General features: G+C 44.2%; 1 protein-coding gene across 3 annotated transcripts in view; it reads left to right on the top strand.

The window, feature by feature from the left end:
• Positions 1–15,015, top strand: part of LOC143324563 (growth factor receptor-bound protein 10-like) — a 65,153-nt gene that overhangs the window by 3,818 nt on the left and 46,320 nt on the right. For all 3 annotated transcript variants that reach the window (XM_076737175.1, XM_076737176.1, XM_076737174.1), the window contains exon 2: positions 9,641–9,766. In XM_076737175.1, the coding sequence (XP_076593290.1) occupies positions 9,716–9,766 (51 nt within the window). In that variant the 5' untranslated portion in view covers positions 9,641–9,715. The remainder of the gene's footprint in view (positions 1–9,640; positions 9,767–15,015) is intronic.

Below are 15,015 nucleotides of genomic sequence, written 5' to 3'. Positions count from 1 at the left end.
CTCCCCCAGTCAGCTGTCTCTTTCTGTAGCTCGCCCCGTCTCCTAGCCTCGCTGTCTTTATCTGTCTCCCTCCGTTGATCTGTGTCTCACTGTACCAGCTGGAATCTGACATGCGAGATCAAAACAAACCATGGTTAGTTGGCTTTGGTAGATGTACCGTACGATTAAAAACAAAAACAGGTTTTTTTTCCCCCACCAGAAATATTTCCCAGTGCAAAACCTCAGAACAATACAGCCATTTTTCTGTTCTTGAATTATAGCACTGTCCTAAACCTCATTCCGATCCCCTCTCACGCTCTGGGTATAGCACTTTTGACCATGCATGCATGTATTTTGTCGTATATAATTGCATTTTCTGCCCTCTGGTTTTCTAGTATTCCACTAAAGCTGTCAGGGCTTTAGATTGGTGTACTTTGGTACTCAGGAATAGGACTTACGTTAAGTCCTTCTTAATATGATTTTTTTTTTTCAGCCAGCCAAGTTTGTTAGCATTCCTGTGAGTGAGTGAGTGAGTAAGTAAGTAAAATAAATCCTGTTCCTTCCTTTCACCTCAAGTGGTCACAGAGAACTCCAGTCCTTTTCTTATACACGTTAAATGTTTTACTTACAAGGTCGACTTGATTATGGTTTTTAGCAGTTTTATGTTCTTGCCTAAAATTAGATCTGTGTGTTTTGCAGCATCAGTCAGTTAAAGAAGTTATGTGCTACCAACAGGTGATGTAAAGATGGTGTCATTAGAAGGCGAATCCATCGAACGTAGTCCTCTGGGGCCACTATTACAGCCAACTTGTGCACAAGCACAATTGCTCCCAAGCCCCGTCCATTCATCTATGCCATTGCATAAGACCAGTTCTCCCAAGCAGCCCAATGAAATCCTCATCCAATTAGGCACTGTCCACGTTTCCAAAAGGCCTTTCTCTCATAGACTGGTGGTATTCAGCCTCCCCCGGCATGACATCAGGCCCTCTCTTATAGCCCCACTTTACGCTGCTGCTCCCAAATAATGAAAGCTGCCAATTAATGACTAATCAACATGTGCAACAAGCACATCCAGTGAGGAGTGACTACCATCTAATCTGCTGATTAGAACAGAGGACAGAGATGCTCTGTTCAGCTCTCTCTCCCCGTCTTTCAGTGTTGCATTGCTGCAGAAACAACAACCAGCCCACCACAAGCTTGAAGGTTGATAATTGGAATCATGTGCAATTTTCATTTTAGAGTTTCTTGAACACGACACGTTTTGATCAGCAGTCATCTGTGTTTGTTAGTGTTTACAGTAAATTCTAATGGTTTTGCCATTTTCAAGCACTTTCTCTAGTCATCTGCAGTTGCATGAGCACCTCATTCTGTCCAGTTTTTCTGTGGTGTAATCTAATGACTTGGCAAGACTGTTTTCATGTTTAAGTTCAAGATGATTTGTGAGTTACTGGTATAAAATTGCACACATTGTAAAGGCTGCCTGGAGAGCTAAGGACTTGTGCTAATCAGCCGGACAATCTCCAGCCCACAGCAACAAGATACAGTAGGGCAGGCGACTTATCTTCCAAATCATATCACTCCCTGTCTCATGTACAGCTATAGGTCGCCTCGTCGTAGGAAGTTTTGATAACTCACAGCGTCGGGCTAAATGTTCTCACTTAAGGTGTCTAGCTAGTTTAAACATATTCAGTAGAATAATTGACCTCCCCTCTCTCGGGGTTGGGTTACGGTCAGTATATTCACTTCAATAGGCTCTCCACAAGTCCCCAGACACCGAGTTGGATCCGTGCCATTTCTTGAATTAAGACGTTGTTTATGTTCTGGACTGGAGCGGTGCAGGATGAGGGAAGGGGTCGGATAGGCGGGGCTCGGGCTGGGCGAGGGTTTGGAGGAGAGGGAGGTGACTGGTGTGTTCCAGTGCAGCATGGGTGAGCAGGAGGTCTGGAGGTTTGGTGGGGTGGTGCTTGAGAGGGGTATGAGCGGTGTCGGGGGCCATTTCTTTGTCACCCAAATCCTCACTTGGGGGCAACGGAACCAAGCAACATTGACATATTATCGCTGATATGAAACAGTTTCTTATTTACAAGTAGCATACACATTACTCATAGTCATTTGATCCGCGTGAACAAAAATATTGATTAGTGCATCTTTAAATGCAGTATGTGCTCCTATGAACAAGACAGCCAGTGTAAGGGGGGAAGCCTTGGCATGTACGGCTCTGTCTTGTCACCCGGCTATCCGGTATCATCCTTCGCACCTCATTTTAGCTCATTATAGGACAGGCTGCTCTTAAGCTGCAATGGGTGTGTCCCTAAAAATGCATCAGATTTATAGCTTGAGTTGCAAAGGGTCATAAGTACCAGCTGCCAGCCAAATAGCCATCTGCTTAATTGAGATACCTCAACCCACTTTTAATCAACACTGTTTCCTCTTTTCTCAGTAGCACTGCTCTTATGGTTGAACTCAGCAATTAGCATGAAATGAAACCGTATATTCTTGTTATTTCACTCCGGTTCTTCTTACTGCAGCAGTCATTCTTTAACCCGCAACCGTCAGGCCAATCGGAAATCTGGGGAACCTCTTGGAGTTGGAGTGAAACAGTAGGAGACTCATTAATAGAAGTTTGGCAAACTGTGGTGTAGAAGTCACCACTAAGAGAAACTGGTAAAAGACTTATTACAAACCCAGACAGTACGTTCAGATATGCTGTAAATCATGCACACACACATAGAGGAACACACATACACTGTATGCAGTCACTGCTCCCCTGGGTGCTGCAGTGGCTCTCTCGAGGCCTCTGACATTTCCATTTGAAGATAAGTGATGTCAAGCTTGTTCCAGCTGTACTGTCTGTCTGTCTCAGTGACGCCCCGGGCTGTAGAGGGATTCCTCAGATCCCACGGGACCCAACACAAATGTGGCCGACATGGCACGTTATTCTCATGTAGTCAGCATTATTATCCCAGGATGAAATTTCTCATATGAAAATATATAATAAGAAGCTGTTTATTTATTTATTGTTGGGCTTAACCTTGTGTTGTAAATGCGCCGTCTTCCAGTAAACCATACAGCATGCAAACTTCCAGGAACTCATATCCATCATGTGTGGTATTACAGTAACAAAAGTTAAGTGACATTAATGCTACGTTATGTCACAATTGACATCCCTAATCTATACTGAGTCTCCAAAGTCTGATTATCCAGCATCTTCTTTTTATCTGTCTCAGTGGGAAATCACATTAACTCTCATAGAAACAACACGTGATCCGTAATGTTTTATCCAATTTTCCTTTCCCTTGCCCTGACCTGAAGCTGTCTCTGTTTACTTCCAATCTCTTTTTTCTTTTAAGATCATGACTTATGAACATGGCTTGTTGAACAGCTGAGCATCTGTTTTAGGGTTAGGGTTAGGTGGCTGAGACAGATTTTTAAAAGATCGCAAGTGATCAGAGGGATCAGAATCCCGACCGGATTGTGCATCTGCAGGAGAGGTTGGCTGTGAGACAGAGAAAACAGTCTTGTGCAGACCCTCTGCCCCAGGGTGAAGCAGATAAAACACTTTGTTCCCTGACACTACGTGATCCCTAGAAGCATAAAAAGTCCCCTTTTGACCTTATGATACCTGAGTAGGAAGCTTACAATTGGCATGTGTGTGTCTCCCTGTGTTTGTATTATAGATGCACACACACACACACACACACACACACACACACACACACACACACACACACACACACACCACACACACACACACACACACACACACACACATATTCTGCCATATGTTCCTGGCTTTCCCTCCTCACCATCCAGCCTATCCCTGGCTGGCCCACAAATCAATGCGTGCCATTTCACGAGGTTGGGGTGTATTACACATGTTTTTTCACCGGGTACCCCGTATGGAAAGAATGTGCGCTCTGCATTCCAAAGATGGCTGAGCAGGGCTGAACAGCCCTGTGTTAAGCTGTGTCCAGTCCAATCAGCTGAAGTCAACTTGACTGGGATGAACACATTTTACAATTATACACACAGTCAAAGCAGTTGACACAGCTGCACAGCTGAGCTGCACAGATGCTGCCATCGAGCACTGAGGGCGTTTGGCTTATGGTTCCATGTGTGAAAGAGGTTTAATTAACTCCAAAGATGACCTGAAAGGCTATTTGCTGGGTTTTTTTTGTTATAGATTTGATAAAAGCACAATCTACACCTGGAATGGTCTCATTTGACATTTGGCTCATCACTCTGCCTTGTGCTATTTTTGCCGAAAGGTCCAGACTGGTGACTCTCTGGAAATTAGCAAGCGTGAAATAATCATGATCAAGACATACAATCAAAGTTAATGTGAACAACTGGTGAAATAAACAAAGTGACATCTGCATTGATTGCAGTGGGTATAAAGGGATTCTGTAAACTATAGTAACAATTTAGAGGTAATGATAAAGGCTTTAAGTGACTGGAAGTTTTTGGTGTAGGTACCTTGGAAGTGTTTGAATTTTCCTCTTAAAAAGCTGCACATTAGTGGCAGGTCTGTGCCAACCTTACCCTGAGTGCACTGGTACAGTAACAAAGCACGCTGCATAACTTTGGTTGAATTGATTGAAATGCTTCTGTTCCAGTAAGTTACAATCCAGACTGTCAGTGTTTCTATTGTTCCAAAGAAATACACTCTGTATTGGTTCAATAATTGCTTTGGCAACAGCAGAATGGCTATCATGAATTTCCACGTAATCCTTTAACACCTAATCCACATCCACTGCGTTTGATTTTATCCAGCAACACTGAACGTTGGAAAAAGATCTTCGTTGCTACCATTTAAATAGATGCGCTTTAAGTAGATGTGCTACACTGCACAAGTATGCTGCCGTATGTTTCTGGATGCCCCACTATAAATAACTCCCACTATTTAGAATGTTTTCCCAATTAGGAATGGACTGGAATATATATAGAGCAGTGAACGCCTCGCAGAAGGTTAGCAGGGGGGTGGATTGACAGACAGGTAGAGAGACAGAGAGACAGACTGACAAAAAGCCAAGCAAGGATGGCAGATAGAAGGGCAGACAAACCCAACAAATAGACGGGTTGACAGTTAAGACAGACAAACCAGACCAACAGGCAGGCTGATTTAAAAAAAAAAAAAAAAAAAAAAAAGTCAAACCAACTCCTTAGTTTACAAGGTATGTTTGGCAGTGCAGCTCACAAGACACTTATTTATTTCAGGCTTGGCCTACATACAGTCTGTGAGGTTAAAAGTTTAATATTTCCATTTTCCACTAGATATTTTATTAGGCTCCTTGGAGAGGCTTAAGGAAGGGAAAAACTTAATAATAACCTGTTATTCAATATGGGAGGAAGTTGTGGCCTAAAGAAGTAATGACTCTATTTAAAACCATAATGAGGGTTCGTCTGCATCATCCCAAATATATATTTATCATTTGCAAAGTAAGTTTGTCTGAAAATGTGTGTGTGCTTTGCAATCCCTTCTCCCTTTTTTGGATCAGTGCATTTGCATTGTACGCCATATTTACCCTCATGGCGTTGGTTGCCAGCAGAGTCGCAGTCCCGCAGCCTCTAAAGTCCATCCATCTTTGGTGTGGTGAGCTGGTCAGCCGCTGATCCAACCACCATGTAAAAGAGGAGAACCGTTCAGGGAAATGTTTCTACTGTTTCAATTAGGCTTTACTTTAAATAGCCCAGGTTTCTGGTGATCCCAGGCCTCGCCTTTGGCTTCTCCTCAGGGCTTATCACCCTGGGATGTTAAAGCTGGACCCTTGAGATGTAAGCACATATCAGCACATTAACCCTGAGACTGACTAAGCATGCGGGGCCGCCGGTACGTGTTCGAGAGCAGCTACACTTTGCGTGCTGCACTTGTTGTTGTAGTTACAGAGCTCAGGGGAAATACCCAGAGGTCAAAGGCTCTTATTCCTCTCAAAAGTTAAAGTTTAGTCTCTCTTTAATAATGACTCATCCAGCACACTGAGAGGTCACAGTGTGTCATTTTCCAAACAGCAGGAGTAGAGCTGCACCACAGTGGTGACCTCTGTTGTCTTCCAGGTTCATATATGCACCACAGATGGATGAACTAACTTTAAGCACAGGAAAGCCCGAACTAAATAATGCTCTCAGTGTTTATGCCTTACTGGCTCAGGTGCCGCGCCGTATAACCTTGCATGTTCTAGCTTATTAAGTGCAAATCACATATATGGTGTCACATCGCTGCTGACTGTTTTCTGAGGCGGACATGTTTTTCCAGTGGTGATCTATAATCTTGGCAGCGACTGGAAACTCGCATGACATTTCTAATCCATCACAGTAAAGGTCCTGTGTCGTGCTTTGTTAAATGTACATGAACATAGCTGTAACTATGTCCAAGCTTTCCCGTCGGTGCGTTTGCGTGAAACTCAGACATAAAGTTTCCAAGCTTGGAAAGATGAATCGATTTGTGAGTAATGGGCTGCAACCAACAGTGTGGATCTTTTCAAATAATGCTACTAATAATAATGAAATCGCACACTAAATATTCCCCACGGCATTAGATGGATGTTGGTGAAACCTCAGAGCAGAACACCTTCAGCAGAGCGTTGTGTCTTTGCTATGAAGTCTCACCTAGGTCTGTGCTGGTGCCGCGAAGGATTTATGATTCATGACAGGTATTATTAAGGCCCTGGCGTTTGAAGTCCACCAGCGAACATTCTCCCTCATGCAAGTCTGAGCCAAAATCACTTTAATTAATCCAGATGCTGTCACCTCACCGCTCGGTACAGCCGCCGTACCCCAAAGTCCGCCTTTCTAGTGCGGCGACACCGTCCGGATAATTGCACTGTCAAGGTCAGAGATGGTTAGGTTTCAGTACGCTGTTGAAGTGGAAGGAATCGAATCAAAGGGCTCTGAGAGGGTCTAATCCCTGCGCTGGAATGGCTTTGATTGTGTCAGGGAGCAATTAAGCATAGGTGCGTGTGTGTTTGGTCAATATATCAGTCACTGAGAGTCACCGTGGCACGTATGAGCACTTTGAAACTTGGGTTTTAAGGTATTTTAATGCTACATGGAACGCCTGAGCCCTTTCCCAAGTTTAATCACGCACAGATGAAGCAGAGTTTACACCGGTGAGGCTGAAAGGCCGCACTTTTAATTCATTTCATGATGAATATTTAATCCTCATGAAACAAAAGTAGCACTTTTGAGAAGGATGTAATCTTCAATGGGCCTCAGTCCGTAGAGGTCTGCTCCTGTCCCTCTTGTGCAACCCCCTGACTCCAAAAATATAATAAACATACAGTTCAGCCACAGCTCGTCAGCAAGTGTGTGGTGCCTAATGAGGGGCTGCCCGGAGAGTTTAGGCTGATGTTAATTTGTTTTGTTTTTGTTGTAAACTGTGTGTCTGTAAATAATGTGTAAATGACGAGCAGCCCTAGCATGCCAGGCCACACACACGGACTGACACAGTAACACACACACACACACACACACACACACACACACACACACACACACACACACACACACACACACACACACACAGGCTCATTACAAGCGAGCCCTTTCAGCGGTCCCAGTGATCGTGGTGCCAAGCTCTTTGTTTAGAATGCATTCATGGTTTGGTCATTAGCCTGGCTTTGGAGGTACAAAAAACTTATTTCAATTTCATTTCTTAAAAAACATCATTTGAAAGGGAGAGCTCGGAGTGACAGCTTTATTCATCTCATCAGCTGACACAAAAATCAGGCCCCCAGCGTTTCAGTCCCGACCAACTTCATGTTAAAGTCGGCGTTTCTGCTCAATCTCTCCTCTCATTTTCTATCTTACATTAATGAGGGGTCAGTACACTGCATCAGAGGCTGTCCAAGGGTCAGTACACTGCATCAGAAATGCTTGTTGGATGGTTGAACGGCTTCAGAAACTGCCCCACACCTTTCCTACGTCAGAATTGTGCCCGATAAAACTTTTTGAAGTGGACAATCCGACCTTTATTTTAAAAGAGTGATGGCCTCCGTGTGATGGCCGGCTTCTCGCCTTTCCCTGGAGCGTGGCTGTTTGGAACACTTTAGCCGTCTGACGTGGACAGCAGGTCATACGACGCCGCTCTTTATCATTTTGCTTACATCGCCGCTGTCAGAAAGCAGTTAAACGATACGTCCAGTTTGGGAGCAGAGTGGTCCTATCATTGCACACTCACATCGTCGGTCAGAGGCAGCAAGACACACAACTCCATAAACGCAAGTAGAGCTTCTCAAAGACCCTGAAAACTCCTAAAAATAGAGCCTTTACACACCCGCGCACTGCCACACATGCTCCGCATATGTAAACACATACAGCACACGTACGCATGCAGAAACACATGTACAGGCCGAGACGCACACACATATACACACTCAACGGCCGCAAGGGCAGCCCGCTCACAACCGCGAATGCAAACATGAGATAATATTAGCTGACTATAAAATGGCAGGTCATATTTTTGAAATACCAACAGGGGGTCATGAACTGCTGCATAAAAGACCGTCATAGTTGTGAGCCCGAGCTGTTTGGCTCCAAATATACCCTGGGGTCTAACTTAAGACCTGGAGAGGTGCCTGCAGGGTATTTTTGGGTCGGTGTTTACAGGTGTTTCTTCAGTGGCAGCAGTGCCAAGAGGTTAATAGGATACCAACTTTAAGAAGTTCAAATAGACTGAAGTCCGTGTTGTTGAATTTGTGGTTATTTTGACCCAAGGATGGCCGGGAGGGAGGCTTCGCAGAGTAGAAGACCTCCTTTAAAGTCCCCTGAGGTGTAGCGTGTATGGCAGTGATGTTGATTTGCAAGGACGGCGCCTCAGCAGATTGCTCATTCATTTATTGTTGTGAAATTAAAGGATGGTGGGGTGTGTTGAGGCTGTTGGTTGGGTCGGGGTCAGAACGGTAAAATCATTTGTAGAAAACTTAGACATAATGAGGGAAGCATCTAATTTTTAGGGTCTTGGATCTTCATAATAATGACTTGTGGCATATGGTGCAGGGCTTCATCTATTGACTCTACAAATGGACTGCAGTGGTAGTGCAAAGTTAAATCAGCTATTTTATCATCCAAATAAAAACCAGTGTGGTTTATCTTGGCTCCAATTCATGCACTAAATAATAAACATTACACAAATCACTGCCGGCCTGCTTAAATTTGTAATACTGTTCAAAGGCTCGGTTCTCCAGGAAACTGGCTTTACCTGATAAACAAATATGAACACCGGGTAGTTTGAGTAACTCCCGTTGAACCACGTTGACCTCACTGGAAAGCTGGATTTGATTGATTTCTAAGAAGTTTAGTTTTTTTGCTCCTTTTGCTAAATAATTGGTTGTATTGCAAAGCAGCTTTGCAGATCATAATCTGAAGGAGGTACGCTGGTACTGAAGTGGCTTTTGAATACAATTCAGTTATTTTGCTTACGTCTCGCAATTTACAACCTACCGCTGTTGCTCCCTTGTTGCTCGTTGATGTTGTTTACTGTGGGTCTATGTGGGTTAAGAAGTGCTCTGTGCTATATCTGTCTCCTCAGAACCGAGACTTCATCTTCCTTCTGTCATCCTCCTCTCCTTCCTTCATCCTTCCTCTCTTGGACCTTCTCACCCTCCCCCTCCTTCCGTTGTAGTTTTCCACTAACCTCCATTTGTCTGCTCTTCTTCCTCTGCAGGTTCCGCTCTGTCCATCTCGTATCGAAACTGATCCCACCGAGCAAATTGCACGAAAGAGCCGAGAAACACAAAACATGGCTGTGGCCGGATGTCCGGATTATTTCCTGCATCATCCGAATTATCAGGTAAATGGCAATTTCCATCGTAGGTTTGTCTCCAGTAAGTCTGTCTTTAGAAGAATTTATATGCTGCTTTAACCGCTCAAACAGTGTCTGTAGAGGTGAGGTGTTGCCATTTAAGACTAGAAGTAAAGCGGCCAACACTAATGTGCGAAGCCACACTGTGAAGTCAGTATGAGGTGCTTTCCAGAGCTGGGCTCGCTGGATGTCTGGACAAGATTTTAAAGCAAAAATAACTTGAAATAACTTTGGATCTGTTGCAGTGTCCAGTGTTTATCTTGTTTATCCACATGGCAGAGGTAACAATTCAGGAATGAATCTTTTGGGAATTTGTCAGCCAAGATAGGAAACCAATAATAAACCATCCAGAAAATACTCCAGGTTCTCTAGATTTGCTTTTAAGAATTCTAAGAAATAGTGGGGGTGTGGATTCAGGTCACTGCCGTCCTTCCCCAGCCTCTCGTAATCAGCCCTGTAGATGCTCTCAATAGTACATTTGGTTTATTAGTTAGTTCGTATGCAGTGGAGAGGCAAATAAAAGCATGGTCTTTGGTTGTAGTTTGTCCTGTTTTGTCTAGAGCTGACTAAAGTGAGTCAAGAGAGGCTAAAAAGCTGCGGGGGCAGGGTGGGTGGGGGGGCGACTTTTGAACAGTGTTGGTCCAACAGAGCTACAAAAGCATCTTCTTTTGGCTGACACACCCCCAGGAAATGGCTGCTCTTTTCATTCTGACTCTATGGTCGGCCCATTCACTCACAAATACGTAGAATAGGATCTTTTGTACTCAGTGCATTTAGTGTGTTTCCTTGTGCAGTGGATGTCCTATGACGTTCCTGTAAGTCCAACTTATCAGCAGGGACCCCATCAAATCTGAAAAATAACCACATACGTACGATGGAACAGTTGTTTTTCCTCTTGCCAGCACTGCTGTGGTTTGATCCTGTGTTTGGGGCGATTGACTGCAGCTCACCTGGTTATAATGCCAAAACATCACAGGAAGCTCCACAGTATTCAGTGAATCACAGCACAGCCAAACAAAAGCACAGCAAAACACATTGAATCTACTGTGGGAAAATATCTGCTTTATTGTGTTTGTCATTGAACTGAAAAGTCAGACCCTGGTCCTAATCCTATTTTTGTTTAGTTGTGCATTATTAGAAGCAGCCCGCGGTTAACCTCAGAACAGCTGTCCAGCCTTGTGAATAAGGGGTTGTGCTGTGTTGTGTGTCCTGGGTACAGACAGACTGTGTTGATATATGTCATCACTCTTAAAAACGTGACCACATTCTATCACTGTGCACTTCAGACTCAGCTGCTGAGGTGGAGGTGCAGACTTACGTATGTTAGCTGGTGCCTTTTTATTTTGTTAGGTTGAATTTTAGTGTCAAATCCAGATTCAGATTGAGCATATGGATCATAGAGGGACAAATCTGATGCGTTACGTTGAGCTGCGAGCACAAACAGGGGCCTCCAAACATCAGCTTGCATCCTGATGTGCTGGTTTGTTATTGAGCGAGCAAGGCAAGGCTTGACCTCTGGACATCGGGGTTAAGGTTTAGTAGATTTCTTCCCATCGGCCTCAGTAGAGCAAAGGGCTTCCAAACATTTGCATTAGGGCAGTAGCACTATTAGCCTGATCAGAAGCTAGTCTGTTGTTTGCTCGTCATCTGGTCCGTGGTTTTATCTATGACCTTTGACCTCAGAGCTGCTAGAGAGTTCAACCTGCTTGAGTCTCCCAGATCTCCACAGCTTAGAGAGACAGAAACCAATGATCTGTGTGTGTGTGTGTGTGTGTGTGTGTGTGTGTGTGTGTGTGTGTGTGTGTGTGTCTGCGTGTCCGCTTGCATGCTTGTATTTGCGGTGAGTGAAGTCAGGGCGGTTAGTGTGTGTATTGTTTCTGCATTTCTGCCGTATTGCTTCAGCTGCAGAGATGAATGTGGACAGAGCATAATTTTTAATGAGGCATACATTTACCAACAGAACCGTTTAAGGAGCCAACCCAGCAAAATAAAAGTACAAAGAGCAGGCTGGAGTTGAGGCTGAGGTGACACCCACTTTGGCGTAGTGAATCATTATATGTAGTTGGAGGCTAATCGTCTCTGCTTCCCATATGTGCCCGTGGCGTTCGCAGACACCCTCAAACACACCAAGCCGTCAACATGTAGTCGTGTGATTTTAATGGGAATCAACTGGGGATCATCTGAGTAATCATTTCGTTCTGCTTTCATCTTTACCACCGGCTTGAATGGCCGCTGCTGGAGCCACAGTGTACGGACGTTAATGTACACACACTGTAGCTTACACACACGCGCGCAGACAGACGCACACTCACGCTGCTGTTTGCAAAGCATTCAGCTATAACAGATGTACCTTGACTTGCTGAATGAGAAAACCCATTCACTGTGAAATTCCTGGGTCATGGGAGATTTTTCCCTGATAAAAATGCAGCAGCAATTCAAAACAGATTCAAGTGAAGATAACATTCATGCTAAACTCAAGGGATTATATCGCGTCTTTAATCTTGTTTCTGTGGTGCGATCGTGACTAAATGCAGAAATGATGGTATGTGCAAAACGAGGCAAATCTGCTATGGTACGAAAAAAGAAAAAAAAAGGAGTGTTAGCGGCTGGATGATAGCTGATTAAAAACCCCGTAATCCAGAAACGACTGTAGCCGCAGTGCATTTTCTAAGATTATATGAACGTAAAACGAACCTCGGCGCTCATGTGTAGAGTGGATTCTGCAGCTAAATGCTGTGTAAGCAGTGCTCAAGGAATCCCTGTATGCCAAAAAATAATATTGTCATGTATAAAAGCTCTGTATGCCTTCCAGTGTATTAAACTGCCTCAAATCTGTGTTGGATCGCTGGATAAACAAGCAGACTCCAGCTCTGCAGCATAATTTTTGCTGCGAGAGAGCCTGAGATAGCCCGATTGTTTTATCTGGAGCTAAACATTAACAAGATTTTGGGGTGTTTCCCATAACCTGCCAGTATTCCTAGATATCACTACATTGCATTTGTTTTACTTGCACTTTTTCAATGTGAATATTGTATTGCATTTGTACGAGGAGCATTTCACACAGTGTGATGTGTGTAAAAAGTGTTCCTTTGTTCATCGAACACAGTTTTTCCAGTTCTGGCTCGTGGGCCGGCTGGGGCTTAAAGCGTGCATTATGCACCTATCCCTGCACTTACGGACAGAAGTGCGTCTGAACTGCTGCGGGGCGGGCAGGATAAACAGGTTAGGAAACAGTTGTCAAATGAGAGAGTTCTGATTTTGTTTATCTTGGTAAGAAACAGTAACCGAGCTCTCACCTTATTCTGAATTTAGTACATTGCATCATTTCGTGCATTTTATTTTTCGCTTCGAAATAACATTCCATGTTGATGTTTTTATTAATAAAAGCAACAGGCGGCTAACAGAACGGCGGGGCAGTAGATTAATTTGAATGAATAAAAACCTTATGTAAACATATGTCATAGGCCAGCTTGTCAGTGGCTCAGCTGAGCTGTGACAGCAGCTACGGAGTTTCTCCTGTATACACAAACAGATCAACGAAGCACTAGAGCACACGTTAGTTTGACCCCCTGATCTCATTCTGGTTAATTATGTAAGACGGGATTTCCACTTGCTGTCTGGTGTTCATGTATGTTGTAACCTGACTGTCTCAGTTAGCGCTATTGCTGTCAGCAAGAATGGCCTGCCAGGAGCGAGTCTTGGACCCTTTGAGTAAGATTATTTCCACATCTTTAAAGCCTTCTGAGAATATGTAGTTCTAGGCAGCTTCTAGGAAAATGCAATTTTATACCGTTAAACTGGAAATGTTTTGTGTGGATCGAGTCCATTCTCAGCTGTTCCCTCTTAGCCGACAGCCTCTCAGTCAGTCAAGTGTTGGTCATATTCGGTCCCCGGTCATAACATTTAACCTCAGTCTGACCTCCTCTAAAGGCGTAGCTTTGACATGCGTCTCAGTCTTTTCCCCTTTGTTTGAGGCCCAGTCTCCAGATCTTTGTGTCTGTCCTGCTTTCAGTGCCTTAACCTTGTCTCTGGCCTTCCACTGACCCCTTTTAAAGAGCTGAACCCTCAACCCCTTGACTCTTATTTGGAGTTCCTTTCAACTTCATCAATATGAAAGGACCCTTACATGCTTCTTGTCAAAACTTGGCCTACCTTCAGTCCTGTTCTGACCCTTCTTTAAGAACTTAAGCAACACGTGCGTGCGTGCGTGCGTGCGTGCGTGCGTGCGTGCGTGCGTGCGTGCGTGCGTGCGTGCATGCTCGCCTGTGCTTTTGTGTCTGTGTGTAAAAGAAGAAGGAGACAGTGAAGCTGGATGAGAAAATGCAGAGAATAAATAAATAGAAAAGACGACATCTGATGTTTTTTCTTCAGCAGACAAAAAAGAAGAAATGGCGGCTTTTATGTTCAAACGTTCTCTCTCTTCTTTTTAGTCTTCCACCTTATTGGCTCCAATAAACTTAAGCAAATGCAGAGTTAGGCAGTGGCATGGCTGAGAGCTATGCTAAAGGGCCAGTATCTATAGGATTAAACCCCCAAGTTAACACCCTGTCAATTGTCTGTAGGCGTATCAAAGGCTGTCTGGGTTTTGGATTTTTGTTGGTTATATCCTCAAAAGAGATCAAGGTGTGCTTTATAGGTCCTTTAGTGTGGGTGTGGGTGTGTGGGTGTGTGTGTATGTGTGTGTGTGTTTTAATTCATTTACTTCCAGACAGCCATGCAAAACAGCATTCAAGATCAGTATATGGTCTGAAAGAGTCCCTGCGTTTTTGCTCAGTGGAGCTGAACCATGACCATCCTGTCCTGAATACATACACACACACACACACACACACACACACACACACACACACACACACACACTACTGTTGTGCTGTACCATCCCACCAACCAAAGCGGCGTCCCAGGCCTATTTGGGTGACTGGGTAGGGATCAGTCACAGTCTGGTAGCTGGACCCCCAGACGGTGTGTGTCGATGATGGGGTTTGCTATGTCACAGGAACAAATGGGGTGACGCTGTGTTTATTTGACTATTTTTTTTTTTTTATCCAAAAGAAAGTTGGTCCCATTAAGCTCTGAAATCTCTTTCTAAGTCCAGCAAAGACGGCTGGAACTCGAGACAATACAAAGACAGAACAATGCAATGTAATGATTGGATGCGGTTGGGTTAGTTGGTATAGAAGAGGGGTTGGAGGGGATGGCGGTGGACAGAACCATATACCGATGTTCAAGCTCCAGTT

The sequence above is a fragment of the Chaetodon auriga genome, chromosome 8 (assembly GCF_051107435.1).
Source record: "Chaetodon auriga isolate fChaAug3 chromosome 8, fChaAug3.hap1, whole genome shotgun sequence".
Lineage (NCBI taxonomy): Eukaryota > Metazoa > Chordata > Actinopteri > Chaetodontiformes > Chaetodontidae > Chaetodon > Chaetodon auriga.
Note: the sequence above shows the minus strand (reverse complement) of the source record. Positions and strands in the feature narration are given on the sequence as shown.